Source organism: Mauremys mutica, chromosome 7 (genome assembly GCF_020497125.1).
Source record: "Mauremys mutica isolate MM-2020 ecotype Southern chromosome 7, ASM2049712v1, whole genome shotgun sequence".
NCBI classification, from domain to species: domain Eukaryota; kingdom Metazoa; phylum Chordata; order Testudines; family Geoemydidae; genus Mauremys; species Mauremys mutica.
In genome coordinates this window covers 32,311,005-32,331,316 of record NC_059078.1, presented here as the reverse complement: position 1 = coordinate 32,331,316, position 20,312 = coordinate 32,311,005, and the positions used below count along the sequence as shown (strand labels likewise).

General features: G+C 52.7%; 1 protein-coding gene across 3 annotated transcripts in view; it reads left to right on the top strand.

The window, feature by feature from the left end:
- NRXN2 (neurexin 2) overlaps nucleotides 1–20,312 on the top strand; it is a 369,827-nt gene that overhangs the window by 296,429 nt on the left and 53,086 nt on the right. For 2 of the 3 annotated variants that reach the window (XM_045024465.1, XM_045024466.1), the window contains 2 exons: nucleotides 9,198–9,369; nucleotides 16,751–16,840. In XM_045024465.1, coding sequence (XP_044880400.1) covers nucleotides 9,198–9,369; nucleotides 16,751–16,840 — 262 coding nt within the window. The remainder of the gene's footprint in view (nucleotides 1–9,197; nucleotides 9,370–16,750; nucleotides 16,841–20,312) is intronic. The other variant, XM_045024467.1, reaches the window with a different exon arrangement.

Sequence of the window (20,312 nt, the reverse complement as noted above, 5' to 3'; positions counted from 1 at the left end):
CCACAAAAAGCATCACATGGCTGGCCGTGCACATCAGGCCAGGGCTCAATGGATCGTTCTCAGGGTCATCAAATATGGGCCACCCAGAACACCAGACTGCGCCCATTGTTCTGATCAGGGGCAGCAGGGAGAGGTGGGATACCAGGCTGGATGGGCCCATGGGTTTGATCCATGGTTCTGATCCACTGTGGCAGGGAGAAATACGGGGCTAGAGGGCCCTTTGGTCTGATCCAGGGGCCGGGGGGGGGGAATGAAATGGGCTGGAGGAGGGTTGATCGGACTGCCTGGCAGTATGGGGAGCTGAGGGAACATTGGGAAGCATCTCTCTCCTCACAAATGTCTCTGAACAAAGCATCCGGTGTTGGCTCGGGGGTCCATCCAGGGCGTGGTGGAGCCTGCTCCAATACACTGCTCATCATGAACAGATGAGCGAGTAGCCTGTCAGTCACTCCTGACCGACAAAGAAGCAGGGGCTCAACTATCATCTTGGGGGGAATTCAGGAGGATCCCCTTGATGGGGTTATCCCAGGAGTGTGGAGAACCCAACAGGAATTAGGCCCCAATGTGGTTCACACTGTCCTTAGCCTTTTTGTGCATTGAGAAGCACTGGAAAAGACAACCTTCCTTCCCTGTTTGTTGGGAAGCAGCCAAGTCAGGGACAGGTGGGTTCATTTGGAGGTGGCATAGATGTGGCAGCCATTTTGTTGGCATGGCTGTTGGCAACCATCTTGGGATCACACTCCAAGTTGAGAAGGTCTTAATATTCCCAGTGCCTCCTTGCAGTAGACAGACAAGGCTAGGGGCAGCCATATGTTGGAGGTCAGGAAGGCAGTGTCTTTTATCTGGCTTGGCGTGACTGGCAGCAGCCATCTTGGGATCACGCATCTTGTCAGGACAATCCTTGTCTTAATACTCCCAGTGCCTTGTTGAAAGACAGAGAGAAGAAAAGGTGAGTGGCTGCTGGATGTCTGAGTTCCCTGAAGCGACAGTCATTTTGTTGGCCTGGGTGATGGCAGCCATCTTGGGGTCATATGCCGGGTTGGGAAGGCCAAAGTCTTAATATTTCTAGTATCTTTTGAGACACAGAGACAGACAGACGAGATTAGTGGGCAGTTCACTAAGGCAGTGGCCATTTTGGTTGGTGTGAGCAGCAGCAGCCATCTTGTGATTGTATGCACATCTGGGAAGAGCCCAGTCCTCATATTTCCAGTGTCTTCCTGAGACAGACAAAGAGACAAGATTAGATGTCAAAGTTCAGTGAAGTGATGGCCACTTTGGTATCTTGCTTGTCAGTAGCCATCTTGAGAGACATACAGTTTGTTGGGAGGATCAAAATATTAACATTTCCAATGGCTTCTTGACAGATAGATGGCCAGGAATAGCAGACAGTCTGCTGTCTGAGGTTGACTGAGGAGGCGGACATTTTGTTATCTTGCATAGCTTGGGTGATGATACACCTCCCCCTCTTTGAAGAGCCAGCTCCTTGTTGGAAAGATCATAGTGTTACGTTTCTTGTGTCTTCTTGAGAGAAGGAAAGACAGACAGCCAAGACTAGCAGACAGCCAGACGTCACAGTTCACTGAGGCAGGGTCAGCCATTTTGTTGCCTTGCTTGGTGTGGGTGGCAGCAGCCAACTTGGAGATCATACTTCTTGTTGGGAAGATCGTAATATGAGTATTTCTGGTGCTTTCTTGACAGAAAGACAGACAGGCAGGAGTAGCCAGCAAATATCAGAGTTAAATGAAATGGCAGCCATTTTCTTGTCTTGCTCGGCATGGGTGATGGCAGCTATTTTTGGAGCACACTCCTTGGTGGGTAGATCTTAGCATTTCCAGTGCTTTCTTGAGATAGACAGAGGGACAAGATTAATGGGCAACCAGTCCTCGGAAGCTACCTGGTGGCAGCCATTTTGTTGCTTCACATGGCATTGCAGCCATCTTGGGGATCACGCTTCTCATTGGGAAGGTGTCTGTCTGGTAAGATTACCAAATGGACATAACTGGTGGGCAAGCAGACATCAGGCTGGCAGCCATTTCGTTGCCTGGCGTGGCACAGCAGCCATCTTGGGGATCATATTGTTTGTTGGGAAGATCATAAAATTAATAGATAGGACCAGACCAGTTGGAAGCAGACATTGGGGAAGTGGCCGTTTTGTTGCCTGGAGTGGCCTGGTGGACATTTTGGGGATCATGCTGCTCACTGAGAAGAGCATAATCTTAACAGACAGACAAAACTAGTAGGCAAACAGAAATTATAGGTGGTGACCATTATGTTGCCTTGTACAGTGGTGGCCATCTTGGTGTGGCTAGAGTGGCTCTTGCTGGCCTTGTGAGGTGCATTGGGCAGATGACTGTGGACAGCTGGTATACCAGAGCAGCTGTGCCCAGGCAGCGAGTGCTTTGCTCTGTCCCAGAGCTTTATTTGGTGTTCTTGCCACTCGGCTTTGTCAGTTTGTTCATTCCCCATGTCCCCTTTGAACTTCCAATGCTGGGGAGCAGCTTAAATCTCCCCCCAAGTGACCCTCAGCCCCTGCAGCTTGAATCTCCCCCTGAGTGACCCTCAGCCCCTTCCTCCACAGGGTCTTTCCAAATACTGCCCCAGTTCCTCCTCCCAGCCTCATCACATGACTGGATGGGGCTGCATCTCCCACCCTCTCCTCTAGTCTTCTTCCTCCCTCAGATCTTTTCCCCTCCCATTGTTCCTTCCCCTCCTCCCCCATCTCCTCTCCCCCCAGTTCCCTCCCACTGTTTCCCTACCCCATCCTCCCCTCCCCACTACTGTGCTGGCTGCCCAGCTCTGAACAGGGAGCAGAGTTACATGCCAGCTGAGTAGTGATGCCACCAGGACTAGCATCTGTGGCTGTGCAGATATTGGGCTGTTGCAGAGCTAATCAGATCTCATGCTCCTGGTCCCTGGCTAATCGCCAAGGGAAGAGGAGAGTGGTCTGGAGGAAATTCCCCAACCCTATCCCTCACCAGCAGGGCAGTACAGCTGATCCATTACTGCTTGGGCCTTGGCTCACCTCAAGTATGAGTTACATTAGCCACGATGCAGGAATCCAGGAAAGAAAACCCAGGGGTGGGGGGAGACTGGGCTGGGTGGGCCCATTGGTCTGGTCCAGAGTGGAAGCAAGATGGGATGACCAGACTGGATGGGCCCATTGGTCTGATCTGAGACAGAAGGGATGGGGGAGACTGGTTTGGGTGGGCCCATTGGTCTGTTCTGGGGTGGAAGGGAGAGGGGGAGACTGGGCTGGGTGGGCCCATTGGTCTGTTCTGGGGTGGAAGGGAGAGGGGGAGACTGGGCTGGGTGGGCCCATTGGTCTGTTCCAAGGTGGAAGGGAGAGGGGGAGACTGGGCTGGATGGGCCCATTGGTCTGATCCGGGGCAGAAGGGAGAGGTGGAGATGAGGCTGGGTGGGCCCATTGGTCTGTTCCAGAGCGGAAGGGAGAGACTGGGCTGGATGAGCTCATTGGTCTGTCTGTGGCCTTGGGAACAGGGGAGGGTTAATGGAATAGATGGGCCTGATCAAGAGCAGTTCGATGATACCAGATGAGAGGGTCCCCCAGTTCCTCTCCCCTGCAGTCTCCTTCCCCCAGCCCTATGCCCCACTGCTCCTCCCAGTTCCATCCCCTCTGCTGCCAGTGACCTGCTTAGCAAAGGCTGAGCTGCAGTGAGGGGCATGGCAGTAGGGGGCTCTCCAGAGTGCTCTGCCCCAAGGAAGTGCTGCTCCCACCCCATGGCAGTCTGTGTCACAGCTGGGGGCCAGTACAGGGGATGCCTTCCCACTGACTCCAGTGCCCTATTTGCTGACGTGCCCATCTCCCCATAGGCCCCCATAGAACCCAGGAGTTGGTGGGATTCTCGTTTTCGAGGGGCAACCCCAGCACCCCCACACCCAGCTTGGAGGACCAATATGCACCCCTGTGCAGCTGAGACATAGCTTGTTCCTTTGCCTCTTGTGTTAAAGGGGCCAGACCCTGACCCTCTTGCTCCACCTCACATGCAGCTGCAACCCAGCCCAGCCACTAGTGTGTGGCATTGGACGAGTTCCATGTGCTAAATCCTCCCCGCTCCGCCCCACTCTGGGGCAGACCTGAAGCCCTTTAGGACCCCTGGGAGCAGGCCCAGCAGGGGGCCAGATTAATCTCTGCTCCCAGGGAGGCGAGTGGTTCTCCTCCGCCCCTGGGGTGCTGCGGCGCTGGTACCAGTTAGCTGGGCGCTGTGACAGGGCCATTGCTCAGAGCTTGGGGATGATGGTGCCCTGCTGGCTGGTGAGGAGGGGTAGGCGGGGGCTGTTTGGGGCAGGATGGGGAGAGGAGGCGGGGGAACAGGTTGCGGTGCGCTTACAATCAGAGCAGGCATGACCACCCCACAGTGAGCCATCTCTGTAGCACTGCCAGCTGCTCTGCTCCTGCAGAGCTTAGGGGCGCTCACCATGCCAGGTACCCAAGGGGCACCCCTCCTCACCATACTATTTGGGCTCCCTCGGCACTCTACCCCAGTAGCTCTGGCAGGACAGCAGTGACTGCAAAGGGGCACAGAGTGGATGCTGATGTAGGGACACAGAGTACATGTGTTGCCCCAGTGGTCAGTATTATATATACCGGCCCAGTGGTCCATATACCATGTGTTGCTTTAGTGTTACATTATTGTGTGCATTGCTCTAGCAGTGCATACTGCATATGCTAGTTCAGTGGGTCTGTACTGTATATATTGGCCCAGTGGTCCATATTGGGTATACTGCCCTGGCTTCAAATTATTGTAGGAGTAGGCAATCTATGGCATGTGTGCCGAAGGCGGTACGCGAGCTGATTTTCAGTGGCACTCACACTGCCCAGGTTCTGGGCACTGGTCCGGGGGACTCTGCATTTTAATTTAATTTTAAATGAAGCTTCTTAAACATTTGAAAAACCTTATTTACTTTACGTACAACAATAGTTTAGTTATATTTTATAGACTTATAGAAGGAGACCGTCTAAAAACGTTAAAATGTATTACTGGCATGCGAAACCTTAAATTAGAGTGAATAAATGAAGACTCGGCACACCACTTCTGAAAGGTTGCCGACCCCTGCATTATTGCATACGTTGCCTCTGCAATGGCATATTGCATATACTGCACCAGCAGACCATGTTACATATACTGACCCTGTGTTGCATGTGATGCCCTACATGCATTACCCCATTGATGCAATACTCCATGCATTGCTGTGGTGGTCAGTATTTCAAGTAACACCCTGCCACTGCGTGTTCCATGCATTTCCCCAGTGGTCCATGTTGTGCATAACACCCTGTAATTGCATATTTCATGCATTGTCCCAACTGTGCATTATTCCATGCATCTCTCAGTCTGTCCCTAGTACATGTATCTCCCTGTCACTGCATATCACATGCACTGCATTGGTGGTGCAATATTCCATGCATCGTTCTGGGGGTTCACATTGCATATAACAGCCTGCTGTTGCATATTGCATGCATTGTCTTGGCAGTGCAGCATTGCAAGCCCCACCCCCACAGGTGCAGCCATGCCAATGCTTCTGATCCTGCTAGCAGTCTCTATACATGTCCAGCAGTTGTCCCCCAGGTGCACTGCCCTGTCCCACGCTGCTTGTGGAAACCGAACAGCAGGCAGGGCATTACTTCCACCCCCTCGTGCTGTAATAACCCCCGTGTAATGCAGTAATTACATCCACAGCTCTAATAAGCAGCATGAGGCACCATAATAGCTGGGTCGCAGCAGCCCATCCTGCCATGTGCTGTTAAGCCCTGGTTAGCACTGTAACCCTTGAGCGCTGCACCAGCCCCCCAACTGCAAGGGTAGCAGAGGCTGCACATATGTATTTGGTGGCTCTCAGCTTTCTGAGGGGGCCCAGGGCTGGGAGGCAGGCGTCTCTGCCAGCATTGCTTCCAGGGTGTGACAGGTAATAATACCAATCTCCTAGAACTGAAAGGGACCTTGAAAGGTCATCAAGTCCAGCCCCCTGCCTTCACTAGCAGGACCAATTTTTGCCCCAGATCCCTAAGTGGCCCTCTCAAGGATTGAACTCACAACCCTGGGTTTAGCAGGCCAATGCTCAAACCGCTGAGCTGTTCCTCCCCCCCCCCCAGGATGGAGGGATCCAAATTTCAGAACCACATGGGCCAAGAAAGAATCACACACCAGATGGGTTAAAACCATCTGGGAATCCAACATGGTAGGATGGGTCCATGCTAAACTCCTGCAGGAAGTTAGTGGCAGAGCTGGGCATAGAACCCAGGAGTCCTGACTCCCAGCCCCCCTGCTCTAGTGACTAAGCATCACTCCATTCCCAGAGCTGGGATAGAATGTCTTGGGGCTGGGGCTTACTGGAGGAGATGCACATTTTGCAGTGGCTAGTCAGGGATTCATTCAGACTGAGCCTTTCCCACCCAGCTCCTGGTGCTCTGGGCCAGTGAGCAGTCCCTGCCTGGCATGCTGGCTGTGTGCCCCAGCTGGTGTCAAGGGCGGTGCCCAGCATCCCATCCCGTTTGAATCTGGGACCTTATGTGCACGGGGATCTCGATCATTTATTTTAAGATCTTTATTACCCCATGGCAGGTCCAGTCCAGAGGGAAGAGCTGGCTGTGACTGACTGACTATTGAAAACACACAATGTACGCACACAGAGATAACTGAAATATATACACACAGTCCCAGACACACACCCAGAGATAACAGAAACACACACCGTCCCAGACACGCCTGCACGCAGAGATAGAAAAGCACACAGTCACAGACAGGCACAGACAAGCACACACCCCGAGAGATGATCAGACGCACACTCCTGGACAAACACCAACAGATGCTAGCACAGAGAAACATACGCATGCACATGACCAGAGTGGGAGAGCCGACCCCCCCACCCCATACCCTAAGGCTGGGGTGCTGTGGGGAAGCCAGTGGCTTCCAGCCCATGCGCAGTGCCGTGCCTGGCTCCGGGGCTGGATCCATTCCCACTCTGCCGCAGACGGGCCCTCATCGTTAGCGTATTGACGACGCAAACGAGCTTAGGGCTGAAATTTCAATCGATGGCTCCCGGAACTGGATTAAAGGGGCTTTGATTACTCTGCAGCCCAAGTGAATTAGCCAGAGAGGGGATTAAAGAGACAGGGCTTGGGAGAAAAACAGGACTCCTGGGTTCTATCCCCAGCTCTAGGAGGGGATGGGGGTCTAGTGGCTAGAGCGGAAGGGCTGAATGTCAGGTTCTATGCCCGTCTTCGGGAGGACTTTCTCCTCTTGCTTTAGCCTGGCATAAGGGAGCGAGGACTCTGGCCCCAGGTCTGAGCCACCGGGGTGATTGTGTCTGGCACAGGCTGCTGGGAATGGATCTCCCAAGCAGCTGGCTAACAAATCACATTCCTCCCAGCAAGACTTGGAGTCACAGCAGACGCTTCCCCAAGGCTGTCCTCATGCAGCGATCTCTGGGCTGCCTTGCTAAGCAGAGACAGACCCACTCAGGGCTTGGAGGGGAGACCTTGAAGGAAGCAGCCATGGTGTGGGGGGGATGGTGTGGGCTCAGCCAGGGGTGCTGTCCCCTCAGACTCACACTACAGGGCACTGTGGTGCAGGGAGGTGGTGCTCTCCCCACACAATCATTGCTAACCCCAGTGCTGCGCTAGGGAGTGTTGTGCTGCCAGGAGTGGGCCAGGAATTCAGTAGGGGGCATGGTGCTGCAGGGAGAAGGGCAGAGCCTCAGTAATGGAGGCTGTGCTGCAGGGAGTGGGGCTGTAGGGGGCACTGTGCTGGGAGGAGTGAGAGAGGGCTCAATAGGGGGCACTGTGCTATATGGAGCTGCTGGAGGTCATTAACAGGTGCTGTGCTGCAGAGAGTGGGGGCTTGAGGGGCACTGGAACATAAGAATGGCCATACTGCGTCAGACCAAAGGACCATTTAGCCCCGTGTCCTGTCTGCCGAGGGAATGAACAGAACAGGTAATCCATCAAATGATCCATCCCCTGTCTCTCGGTCCCCGCTTCTGGCAAACAGAGATTTGGGACACCATCCCTGCCCATCCTGGCTAATCGCCATTGATGGACCCAGCCTCCAGGAATTCATCTAGTTCTTTTTCGAACCCTGTTATAGGCTTGGCCTTCACAACATCCTCTGGCAAAGAGTTCCACAGACTGACTGTGCATTGTGTGAAGATATACTTCCTTTGGTTTGTTTTAAACATGCTGCTTAATTTCATTTGGTGGCCCCTAGTTCTTGTGTTATGAGAAGGAGTAAATAACATTTCCCTATTCACTTTCTGCACACCCGTCATGATTTTAGAGATCTCAATTATATCCCCCCCCTTAGTCGTCTCTTTTCTGAGCTGAAAACTCCCAGTCTTATTAATCTCTCTCTGGATATGGCAGCTGTTCCATACCCCTAATCATTTTTGTTGCCCTTTTCTGGACCTTTTCTGGAGGGGTGCTGTGCTGCAGGGAGTGAGGTGGGAGATTAGAGGGGCACTGTGGGGCGGGGAGCTGGAGAGGTGCTGGGGAGCTGGAAGGGCACTGTGCTGCTGGGAGTGAGGTGGGGGATTAGAGGGGCACTGTGGGGTGGGGAGCTGGAGAGGTGCTGGGGAGCTGGAATGGCGCTGTGCTGCTGGGAGTGAGATGCACTTTAATAGGGGGCGCTGTCATGGTGGTGTTCCATCTTTCCAATGAAATACCAAGCCAGGCTCTTTCAAACTTGTGCTCAGGGAAGGTACCTGGGTGCTGCCCCCAGGCCAGGGGACCTTAATTCTGGTCTCTGGCCAAATTCCCACTCTTGTGATTCCGTTTGACCTCCCCACAATCAGCCAGGAGATTCTCCCTTACTTCCTGCCTCAGACTCTGCCGAATCGCTGTGTGACGTTTGAACACCCCTGGTGCCTCACCCCAGATGCAGCTCTTCTCAGCCCTGGGTGGGCGGTCTTCTGGCCCTGAAAAGCCATGCCTGAGAAATGATACGGACTGCCACGTGGGAGGGAGAATCATTGCAGGGGGCGGGGGAGAGAGGGTAATGCCTGCCTGCTCAAAGCACTAGATATCACCCCTGCTCCTGGAGCTTGGATAGAACCCAGGAATCCTGACTCCCTTCCCCCCCACTCTAGCCCCCAGGCCTTTCCCAGAACTGAGGATAGAACCCAGGGGTCCTGGCTCTCAGCTCCCACCCTCACTCCCTTCTCTGATGTCTCTCCTCCCACTCCAGGACCAAGGCACAATCGGGGTCATCTTCAACGTGGGCACGGATGACATCACCATCGAGGAGACCAATGCCATGGTTAACGACGGCAAGTACCACGTGGTGCGCTTCACCCGAAGCGGGGGCAATGCCACGCTACAGGTGGACAACTGGCCCGTCAACGAGCGCTACCCAGCAGGTAAGCCTGGGCGCCGGCCCTGCCACCCACCCCACCCCAACGCCCGGCCTGTGTGCCCCATCAGCGGTGGAGGTCGCAACCAGCCCTCATCCCTGCCTGGCCCTGCAAAGGATTCTGGGTAACGCCGCCACCCATCGGAATCAGGCCTGATCTCTGCCCATCCCCCCTGAAAAGGATCCTGGGTAAAGTCACCACCCACCTTGGAACTAGAGAGAGACTCTTGGGCATTATAGTGGTGGGAGAAGGCAGGTACACCAGGGGAGTAGTTTCCTAGCAGGGGGACAGTCTGTAGCTGGGAGGGGTGGAATCTGGGGAGGTGCCCCAGGAGGGGGGGCAGTTCCTAGTTGTGGGGGCTGAGGTGCCAGTGGGTTGGAGGTTTCTAGTGGGGGAGAGGATCAGAGGTGCATGGGGGGAAATCTGAGGTGCTTGTAGAGGAGCAGGAGGCAGTTCCTCACCGGGAACAGGTATAAGGTGCCTATTGCGGGGGAGGCAGTAGATCTGAAATTCCCTTTCTCAAGGCCCTGGAGGCAGTGACATGAGCCCTGCTTCCCTGCCCTGGGAGAATCCCCCCAGCCCTTAGCAGTATAGGCCCTAAGACACACACTCTGGGCTCTGCCCTCTGGTTCTGCTCCAGCCAGCTGCAGAGTTGGAGAGTCAGAGGAAGTTACAGGGAAAGATCAGGGGTTACAAGTTGGTTCCGGCCTCCACCGAGCTCCCTCAGCCCCTGGGAATGTCAGGGGGATGGGGAGATGATGCCACATTTGTATTTGAAACCCCCGTGACTTTTCTGTGTCCTGCCACCCCACATCATCTCTGGCTGCATCACACACAAACCGGCACCTCAAGAGCAGCCAGGCAAGCTTAACAGGGGTCAGGCCCCTGGGAAGGAGCAGGGGATTCGCTCCCCTTGGACCTGGGCTGCCAAGCTGCCAATTGTTCCCTGTGTCAGCTGGCATCCCCACTAGTTCCCAAGGACAGATCATCATGAGGGGGACAAGGCAGAGATCCAGTCCTGGCCACCACTGCCCACAAATCCATTCGGGGCTGGAGATGAATGTACATGCACAACCATGCTCTCTCTCACATGCACACGCATGTGAGCACACACACACACATACAAAGCCAGAAATGTGAATGCACATCTGCACACCCACACACAGGTATGCAAAGACACACGCATTCAAACGCACCCAAGCATACACACAAGTTCATGCACAAACACAGACATGCAAAGACAGATGTACACAGGTCTCCAAACACACACACGTGTACATGTAGGCAGGTGCCCAGAGCCATCCCCACAACACACAGCAGCAGAGAACTGCACATGGAATAGGCCCCAGCACTGGGACAGATGCCTCACGCACACTGACACTCATCATACACACTTGTGCACATAGGTATCTCCCACAACCACACACTAGCATGCGCTCCTTCTGCCGAATGGAGCGGGGATGCCATCCTGGACTAGCCACTCCCCAGCACCCATCGGGCCATGCTTGGCAGGCAGAATTGTGGGTAATCATCAGGGCGTGGTGTGGGTAATCATGAGGAGCACGTCATGCACATGCTGGATTGTCCCTGACACACTAGTAATTTCTACCAGCAGGAGGCCGGCAGTGAGACATGCCCCGCCTGCCACAATCATGCCCCCTTCCCTGATCTCCCTGCCTACCCCACACCTGGGCTGCCTCTTCCCAGCCAGTCTCATGCCAAGCCCCTCCCAGGAGAGCAGCCAGATAGCACACACTGGCAACTTGCATATTCAGGCACACCCCCTGCACACTGGTGTCTTCCACACTTATGTACGCACATAGAGACACCTTGCACACTCCCCTCACACGCTGTGCACACTCCGTACACTCTCTCATAAGATTCCACCCCACACAACTGTTCAATCTCCTTCCCCCTTCTCAATGTGCTCTTTCGCTGTCCTTACATCGATCCCCCTCCACAGTCCTGCATCCATCCTTGTCCACACCATCTTCTCCCCCATGTACCCCTCCATCCAGCCATCCCCATCCACACCATCTTTTCCTCCGTCCATCTCCTTCCACACCCCTCCATCCATCTCCATCCACACCATCTTCTCCCCCACGTACCCCTCCATCCATCCATCCCCATCCACACCTCTCCATCCGTCCCCATTCACTGCCCTCCATCCATCCCCATCCACACCATCTTCTCCCCCACGTACCCCTCCATCCATCCATCCCCATCCACACCCCTCCATCCATCTCCATCCACACCATCTTCTCCCCCACATACCCCTCCATCCATCCATCCCCATCCACACCTCTCCATCCGTCCCCATTCACTGCCCTCCATCCATCCCCATCCACACCATCTTCTCCCCCACGTACCCCTCCATCCATCCATCCCCATCCACACCCCTCCATCCATCTCCATCCACACCATCTTCTCCCCCACGTACCCCTCCATCCATCCATCCCCATCCACACCTCTCCATCCATCCCCATCCACACCATCTTCTCCCCCACGTACCCCTCCATCCATCCATCCCCATCCACACCTCTCCATCCGTCCCCATTCACACCATCTTCTCCTCCATCCATCTCCTTCCACACCCCTCCATCTGTCCCCATCCGCTCCATCTTCTCTCCCACATACCCCTCCATCCATCCCCATTCACTGCCCTCCATCCATCCCCATCTGCACACCTCCATCCATCCCCATCCGCACCTTCTTCTCCCCCATGTACCCCTCCATCCATCCCCATTCACTGCCCACCATCTTTTCCTCCATCCATCTCTTTCCACACCCCTTCATCCATCTCCATCCACACCATCTTCTTGTCCATCCATCTCCTTCTACACCCCTCCATCCATCCCCATCCGCACCATCTTCTCTCCCACATACCCCTCCATCCATCCCCATTCACTGCCCTCCATCCATCCGCACCATCCTCTCCCCCACGTACACCTCCATCCATCCCCATTCACTGCCCTCCATCCATCCCCATCCGCACCCCTCCATCCATCCGCACCATCTTCTCCCCCACGTACACCTCCATCCATCCCCATCCACACCATCTTCCCCTCCATCCATCTGCTTCCACACCCCTCCATCCATCCACACCACCTTCTCCCCACGTACACCTCCATCCATCCCTGTCCACAGCCCTGCATCCATCTCCATCCACACCCCTCCATCCATCCCCATCCACACCATCTTCTCCCTCCCATAGTCCTCCATCCATCCCCTTCTGCAGAACCTCCCCACATCCCCATCCACCACTCTCCATCCATTCCCATCCACATTGTCTTCTCCTCCATCCATCCCCATCAGCACCATCTTCTCTCCCACGTACCCCTCCGTCCATCCCCATTCACTGCCCTCCATCTATTCCCATCCACATCATCTTCTCCTCCATCCATCCCCATCTGCACCCCTCCATCCATCCCCATCAGCACCATCTTCTCTTCCACGTACCCCTCCGTCCATCCCCATCCACAGCCCCACATCCATCTCCATCCACTGTCCTCCATTCATCGCTATCCGTAGCCCTCCATACATTGCCATCCCTGCATCCATCTCCATACGCAGCCCTCTCTGTCCCCATCCATACCATCTTCTTCCCCGTGTACCCCTCCATCCATCCCCATCCACAGCCCTCCATCCATCCCCATCTGCACCGTCTTCTCCCCCACATATCTCTCCATCTATCCCCATCTGCACCATGCATCCCCATCCACTGCCCTCCATCCATCCCCATCATCTTCTCCCCACACACATGCCTCCATCCTGCCATGCATCTCCATTTGCCCTCTCCATCCATCCATTCATCCCCATCAGCAGACCTCCATCCATTGCCATCCACATCATCTTCTCCCCCACGTACCCCTCCATCCATCCCCATCCATCCCTATCCACACCGTCTTCTCCTCCACCAATCTCCATCCACACCCCTCCATCCGTCCCCATCAACACTGTCTTCTCCTCCACCCATCCTCATCCACACCCCTCCATCCGTCCCCATCCACACTGTCTTCTCCTCCATCTATCCTTACATGGCACCCATCACCGTAGCATCTGGATATCTCTTCCTGTTAATGCCTTCTCTTCCCTCCCTCCCCCACCCCACTGCTCACCCAAGCCACCAGTCACGGACTGTCTGTAGCCCCAAGGCCTCTTTGGGGGAAATGTCAGTGGACACCAAAATACCAGAGCCGGCTTTTCTGCCTGGCTGTGTTGTGCCATGCCACTCAGCTGGGTGCCCTGCAGTGGGGGAAGGCTGGAGGGGGGGCTGGTTTCAGAGCCCCTGGACCTACGTGGCCCATACAGAAGCTGGCACTGGGGGGGGGGTGATGTAATGACCCTGAACTGCTAGCTAGAGAACAGCCCAGAGAATGATAAAGGCTGTTGGGGGTTGGGTTCAAGAATCCGGGCACCCCCCACTCCCAGCACCTGGAGCTCAACAGCAATGCAATACACATATGTATAGTTTGTATGTACACCAACACCCACATGATTACACCAGCCCCAGGCATGTCCTGATATGTAGAGAGTGATGCAGACATATGTAGTTTGTATGTACACAGGCATGACCTGATATATAGACAGGACATGTGATGCACACACTTGCAATTCCCATGTACACCAGCACTCTCCCATTTAGCAAGCCCACATGCATGTGGCTCCAATGGCCAGGGGCGGCTCTAGGCATTTTGCCGCCCCAAGCACGGCAGGCAGGCTGCCTTCGGCGGCTTGCCTGCGGAGGGTCCGCTGGTCCCACGGACCCTCCACAGGCATGCCTGCGGGAGGTCCGCCGAAGCCGCGGGACCAGCGGACTCTCCGCAGGCAAGCCACCAAAGACAGCCTGCCTGCCGCCCTTGCGGCAACCGCGAGAGCGCCCCCCGCAGCTTGCCGCCCCAAGCACGCGCTTGGCGTGCTGGGGCCTGGAGCCGCCCCTGCCAATGGCAATCCCCCCAGCTTGCTGGAGTGCTGGCTGCTGATTAGCGACCCAGGTCACTTCCCAGGGATGGTGTGGTTTTAATTAAAGATGTTAATCGCCTCGTTAATACAGGCGCTAATGAGAGCATAAAAAGTTCCCGATTGCTCCTAATTAGGGGGCCAAATGGCATCCTGAATAGAGAGGTGAGGGTGGGGAGACCTCAGAGGAGAGAGCTCACAGGCGGGGTTTCTGCATCCCTTCCCCTCGCAGAGAGGAACCCAGCTTCTCCAACCACTAGACTCCACCCCTCTCCCAGAGCTGGGGAGAGAACCCAGGAGTCCTGGCTCCCACCAATTCCTACAGGCTCTCCACTTTAGTACCTCCCCCACATCCTCCAGAGGGGGTCTAACAGCCTGTTCCTTCCTCCCCACTCCCACATGCCACCCAGTACAGCCAGTGCACAACAGGAGCCCAGCAGGGCTGCTCCACCCAACCTAACCCCACCCCACCCCAGCAGCTTCCTCATTACTAAAGGGTTGTTACCTCTGTGCACAGGCACAGCGGGGGGGTGTCACTGTGACCTCCATGTCTCTGCAAGTACTGCCTCTCCTTCCCCAAACACAGAGGAACAGCCCGAGCATCTCTGCCATGTCACTCGCACCAGGAAAGGTGCCTTTGCAGGTATGGTGCTGGGACTCAGAACACCTGGGTTCCACTCCACCACAGATCCCTTATGTGATCTTAAGCAAATCGAACAAGACCAGATTTTCCAGAGAGCCCAGGGCTCCTGGGTTCCATTCCTGCCTCCACCACAGACTCCCTGTGTGATCTGGGGCAAATCACTGAGGCCCTCACTTGTCATGCACAACTGGGGCCAGATTTCATAGCTGCTTCTGCTGTGGCAATTAATAGCCTGATTTCCCTCAGGGATCAGCTCCCAGCATGCCAAGTTCTTTGGAGCTCTGGGGCCTGCTCAGTGCCGAGACCAGAGATCAAACCAGCTGCAGTCTCTACAGATTGAGCTAAAAACCCAGGGCTCCCTTGCTGGACTGTAACAGACTCGCAGTCTCTGCAAATCAGGCACAGAGCAGTGGCTTCCACTGAGCTCATTAGAAAATCTGCCCCATAATTGCTCTGTGCCTCAGTTTCCCCACCTGTACAATTATTTGATTTCATCCCAGTAGTACCTAGAGACCCTGACTGAGATTGGGGCCCCTGTTGCACCAGGCACTGCATAGACCCAGACTGAGATCAGGGCCCCATTGTGCCAGGCAGTGCAGAGAACCCACCCATTTAACCAGGCACTGCACAGACCCTGACTGAGATCAGGCCCCCATGGCTCCAGGCACTGCACAGACCCTGACCATCACCACAGATTCTCTCCTGCAAAGGCACCTCCTCCTGCCAGCAGAGCCAACAGGGAATCTCAATCAGCAGCAAAGGGCAGGTGTGTTACCCACAGCTGAGCTCTCCTATCCCTTGGCCTCATCTATGGCAGTAACACAGCGGCTTCCTTTACTCCTAACCTGTAGTTTGTGTGTGATGCCAGTTCCAGAGCCCAGTCGCCTTGGGAATTCACTAACCAGCTCATTTGTAAAGCCTAGAGGACGAGACACGAGGAGCATTTCTATTCCAGTCAAAGGCTTGGCTGAGGTCAGGGGCCCCATTATTCTGAGTGCTGTACGAACACTGAGCTTCCTCTCTGGTAGCACCTAACAGGCATTTGGGATCGAGGGCCCAACTGCACTGGGTGCAGCTGCTGCACAAACACCCTCCCTGCTAATGCAGGCCTGAGAGAGACCCCCCTCTCTTCTTCACTGAAACAAAACAGGAAGGCCTGCCCAGCTTCTAGGGCCTTTTGGGAACATTCTTGGATTTTGCCAGCCAGGTTTTCAGAGACAAATGTGAAATGGGATGGGGGCGGGGGGGTGAATGTGACCTTGTTTGTGTGCTTTTTGCAGCGGGGGGAGGGCGCGGGGGGAATCGCGCAGAGAAGCTTGGCAAAGGAAGCTAGAAAGGGAAACTGGTGCACAGGAAACGTGTCTTTTCTCCGAGGTGGCCACAGGCCATGTGTCGCTGTTTTCGGGATTTGAGCTGATTTGGCAGGGACTAAAGGTTGATAAAAGTCAGTTTTAAACCCCAAACTGCACCGGAGCTTTCTCCTCCTAAATGTTGCATAAATCCGTTTAACATCCAGCCGCGCACCTAACATCTAAACTCTACTAAACTGTGTAAATAGCTCTCTGTGCTACCTAAATCGACTAAACTATCAACCAAACCCCCCCAGCCAGTTAATTTTGATTCAACGCTTAACCACTATTTGACCTCTCTAAACATGCTAACCTCTGACCTTTGACCTTCCAGATGGTGTTATATGTCTCTCTCTCTCTCTTATTTGATTTTATCTTTTTATTTATTTTTTTTTCTTTTAACCGTCTGCAAATCTCTTCTCTAAACTCTTTAAAGGGAACAGTGATAATGAGCGGCTGGCGATTGCTAGGCAGAGAATTCCGTATCGGCTGGGTCGAGTAGTAGATGAGTGGCTACTCGACAAAGGTAATTAACGATAATTAATTGCGGTTAATAAATAAAAAAGATTTAAAGGTGCAGAGCTCTCCCGCTGCCGTCCCAACCCTCTCCTCCACCTCCTCTTTAGAAAGCATCTTGTCCTGGGAGCTTAGTTAAAAATTGGTGGTGGGATTTGGATGGTAAAAGAGGGTGGATGCATGATTTCATTGGTCACCGAGAACTTTATATGGCTCGGTTGGTTATGACAGATGCAGCCCATCCTTTCCCCAGCTCTAGGTATCTTGGGTTTGGGTTACAGATTTATGTAACATTATTAGTTTTCTGTAGATGAAGGGAGACTGGGGTTAGCCTGTGGGACTCTCCACTCCTGGAGGAGGTGAGTGAGATGAGCCTGTGAGACTCACAATTCCTACAGGGGGTCAGCAGAGTTAGCCTATGGGACTCACTGCTCCTGGAGGAGGTCGGTGGGGTTAGCCTGTGGGACTCACTGCTCCTGGAGGAGGTTGGTGAAGTTAGCCTGTGGGACTCTCCACTCCTGGAGGAGGTGAGTGAGATTAACCTGTGGGACTCACGACTCCTGGAGGAGGTTGGTGAGATTAGCCTGTGGGATTCATTGATACAGATTATTTTAAGCAAACATAACTCTTCAGGATTCCAGGCAGTTGTGAGTTGCAGAAGAATAAATACTGCAGATCAGCAAACAGATGGAGCCTGACTCAGAGAGAGGTGCTGTATGGGTGACAGAGAGGGTTTGCTATTTCTCCCACAGAATGGTGGGAGTGCGATACAGGGAGGTTCTCCAACCTACAATGCAGGGGTCAGGAATGACAGATATTATTGCGTTATTATTTTTCACTGGCTCCTGGAGGACTTGACTGATATCAGGTCCCCATTGTGCTGGGCGCTGCAGGACACATGCTCCCTCTCCCAAAGACTTACAGTCTAAGTAGGCTAATGGGAATCAGAGGCTCAGAGACTTGCCCACAGTCAGCAACAGAGCCAGAAATAGAACCCAGAAGTCCAAGGTCCCACCCTTGTGCCCTACCCACTAGACTACGCCATCTGTCTTGGCTAGAGAGACAGTGAAGGGCATTTTGCTGTTGACTTTAATGGAGCCAGCATTTCACCCTGTATCTTCAAACAGCCAGAATCCCTTCCTCGAACTCTGGGTATTTTTTCACCAGCTTTGTAACTGACTTGAGTTTTCATAGCACAGGGTCACACCCCGTTCTCTCTCCGGGCTGAGCTCTGTACCTTTAATGCTTAAACTCAGTTGGGGAAAAAGCAAAACAAAAAAAGTAATTTTAAATCTTCTTTTAACCAGCTAATAATATGCTTTTAACACAAACCGAACGCTAAACCAGTCTTGTAATGTATTTTAAACCGATAAATTCAAAATGTCTTTTAATAACCAATTCTTAGCACGTTTTTCTAACTGGGATAAGCATCTAAATGTATCTTTTAATGTCTGTAACTTGATTGTTTAAACAACCAACAACCAAAAAAAATCAGTTAAAGGGACTTTAACAAGTTAATTTATTTAAAACAAAAACTGAGAGATTTATACATCTATATTTATATACACCTGGATGAACCAAAAAAATAGCAAAACAAGATTTAACCCTTTGAGTAATATGGGCTTTTATGTGTTGATTTTCCACTTTGGATGCTAAATTTCTTACCTTCATCTGGATTATATTTGGAATTTTAAACTGATTTTAAAAAGTCTCTCTTACCTTGTCCCCCTGCCACACACATACACAGACACTTGCAACATATTAAAATGAGATGAACACCCCACCCCACCCCACCCCAAGAGAACTGAGTCTGGAAGAACTTATCAAGTTTTAAACTCTGACCCTCAGCTGATGTAAATGGATCTATGGCAGTTTACACCAGCTGAGGTACCAGTCCAAGTGGAATGGAAACTTCTGCCAATTCAAGTTGCTTTGTGAGCAAAATTCCCCCTGGTGCAGAAATCCAGCATAAGACTTCTGCTCCACTCAATTGGATTTAAGTGATGCATGAGCAAGGGTGAATTTCACCCTTTAGGACTAAACCACACTTTTTTTATTATTATTTTAAAAGCCTTTGGGATGGGTTGTTTTTAAAAAGAAATCAGGCAAGAGGGGGTTCATCAGATCTGTGCTTAAATGGACACTATAGCGTCTAAAGAAAAGATTAAATCTCCCACTTCTGCAGCACATTCTTAACTCTTGCCGGGGGGAGCGAGGAGCTATATTTCTTATATCTGATTTCATCATTGATGCCCTACGGTTAACTTTTTTTTACTTGGCACTTCAATCAATGAAATGAGACTGGTCAGTTTCAAGCCTGCATCTCTAGTTAGTTTCACTATTGTTTTTAGTGACTTTCACCTTCAGGGCTAGCCCAAGGCTGCAACATTTGGGGTTAGGAAAGAGCAACAGGGTCAGATCACTGGGTTATCTTTTGTTATCTTGGGCCCAGTTTTCCTCTCATTTACACCAGTGAAATGCCGTTGACTTTGTTTGCAGTGATCAGGAATCACTTCCTTAGAGGTTTTTAAGGTCAGGCTTGACAAAGCCCTGGCTGGGATGATTTAGTTGGGTTTGGTCCTGCTTTGAGCAGGGGGTTGGACTAGATGACCTCCTGAGGTCCCTTCCAACCCTGAGATTCTATGATTCTATGATTCTATGAATCCTGTGTCCGGTTCTGGTGCCCTCCTTTGACAAAAGATGATGGCAAAAGTGAAGAGGGTGCAGAGAAGAGCAGCAAAAATTATATGTGGGCGGAGGAAAAAGTGCTGGAGAGTGAGAGATTTTAAGAGCTCAATCTGTTTAGCTGATCCAAAAGAAGAGGAAGAAGTGACTTGGTTATGGTTTACTGGGAGAAAATCCTGGGTACTTTAACCTAGTGGAAAGAGGCAGAACCAATGTCTGGAAATTAAAGCCAGACACATTCCATTGAGAAACAAGATGCACATTTTGACCAGGGTGAGCAATTAACCATTGGAACAAACGCCCCAGGGCAGGATGGCTGCCTCTCTGGAAGATGCTTTAGTCAAACCCAAGTGATTGGGATTTTGCAGGGTTAGCTTGGCGACATTCTCTGCCTGTGTTAGACAAGGCAGCAGAGATGATCTAATGGTCCCTTCTGGCCTTGAAAGCCATCAACCTATGAAATATTTGTACTGCTGTAGCACCTAAGAGCCCCTGGTCATGGACCAGGAGGCCACTGCACTAGGCAGTGTACAAACACACAGCCAAGAGACAGTCCCTGCCTCATAGAGCTCCCAATCTGAGTCCAATGTTCTCAGTTCTTTTCAAAATCTGGCTGCTTATTGTGATGCCAAAATGCAGTATTACCAGCTTGGGGTGGAGTCAGAAATCATGAGATTGGCTTAGAAATCATCACATTTTTTAAAAGGAGAAATCTGGGATTCTTCTTCTTTTGCCTTCTGCATTTTGAGTCTCTAGGACTCACATTTTCCAGCAACAAGGCAGTGTGTCCTACTGGG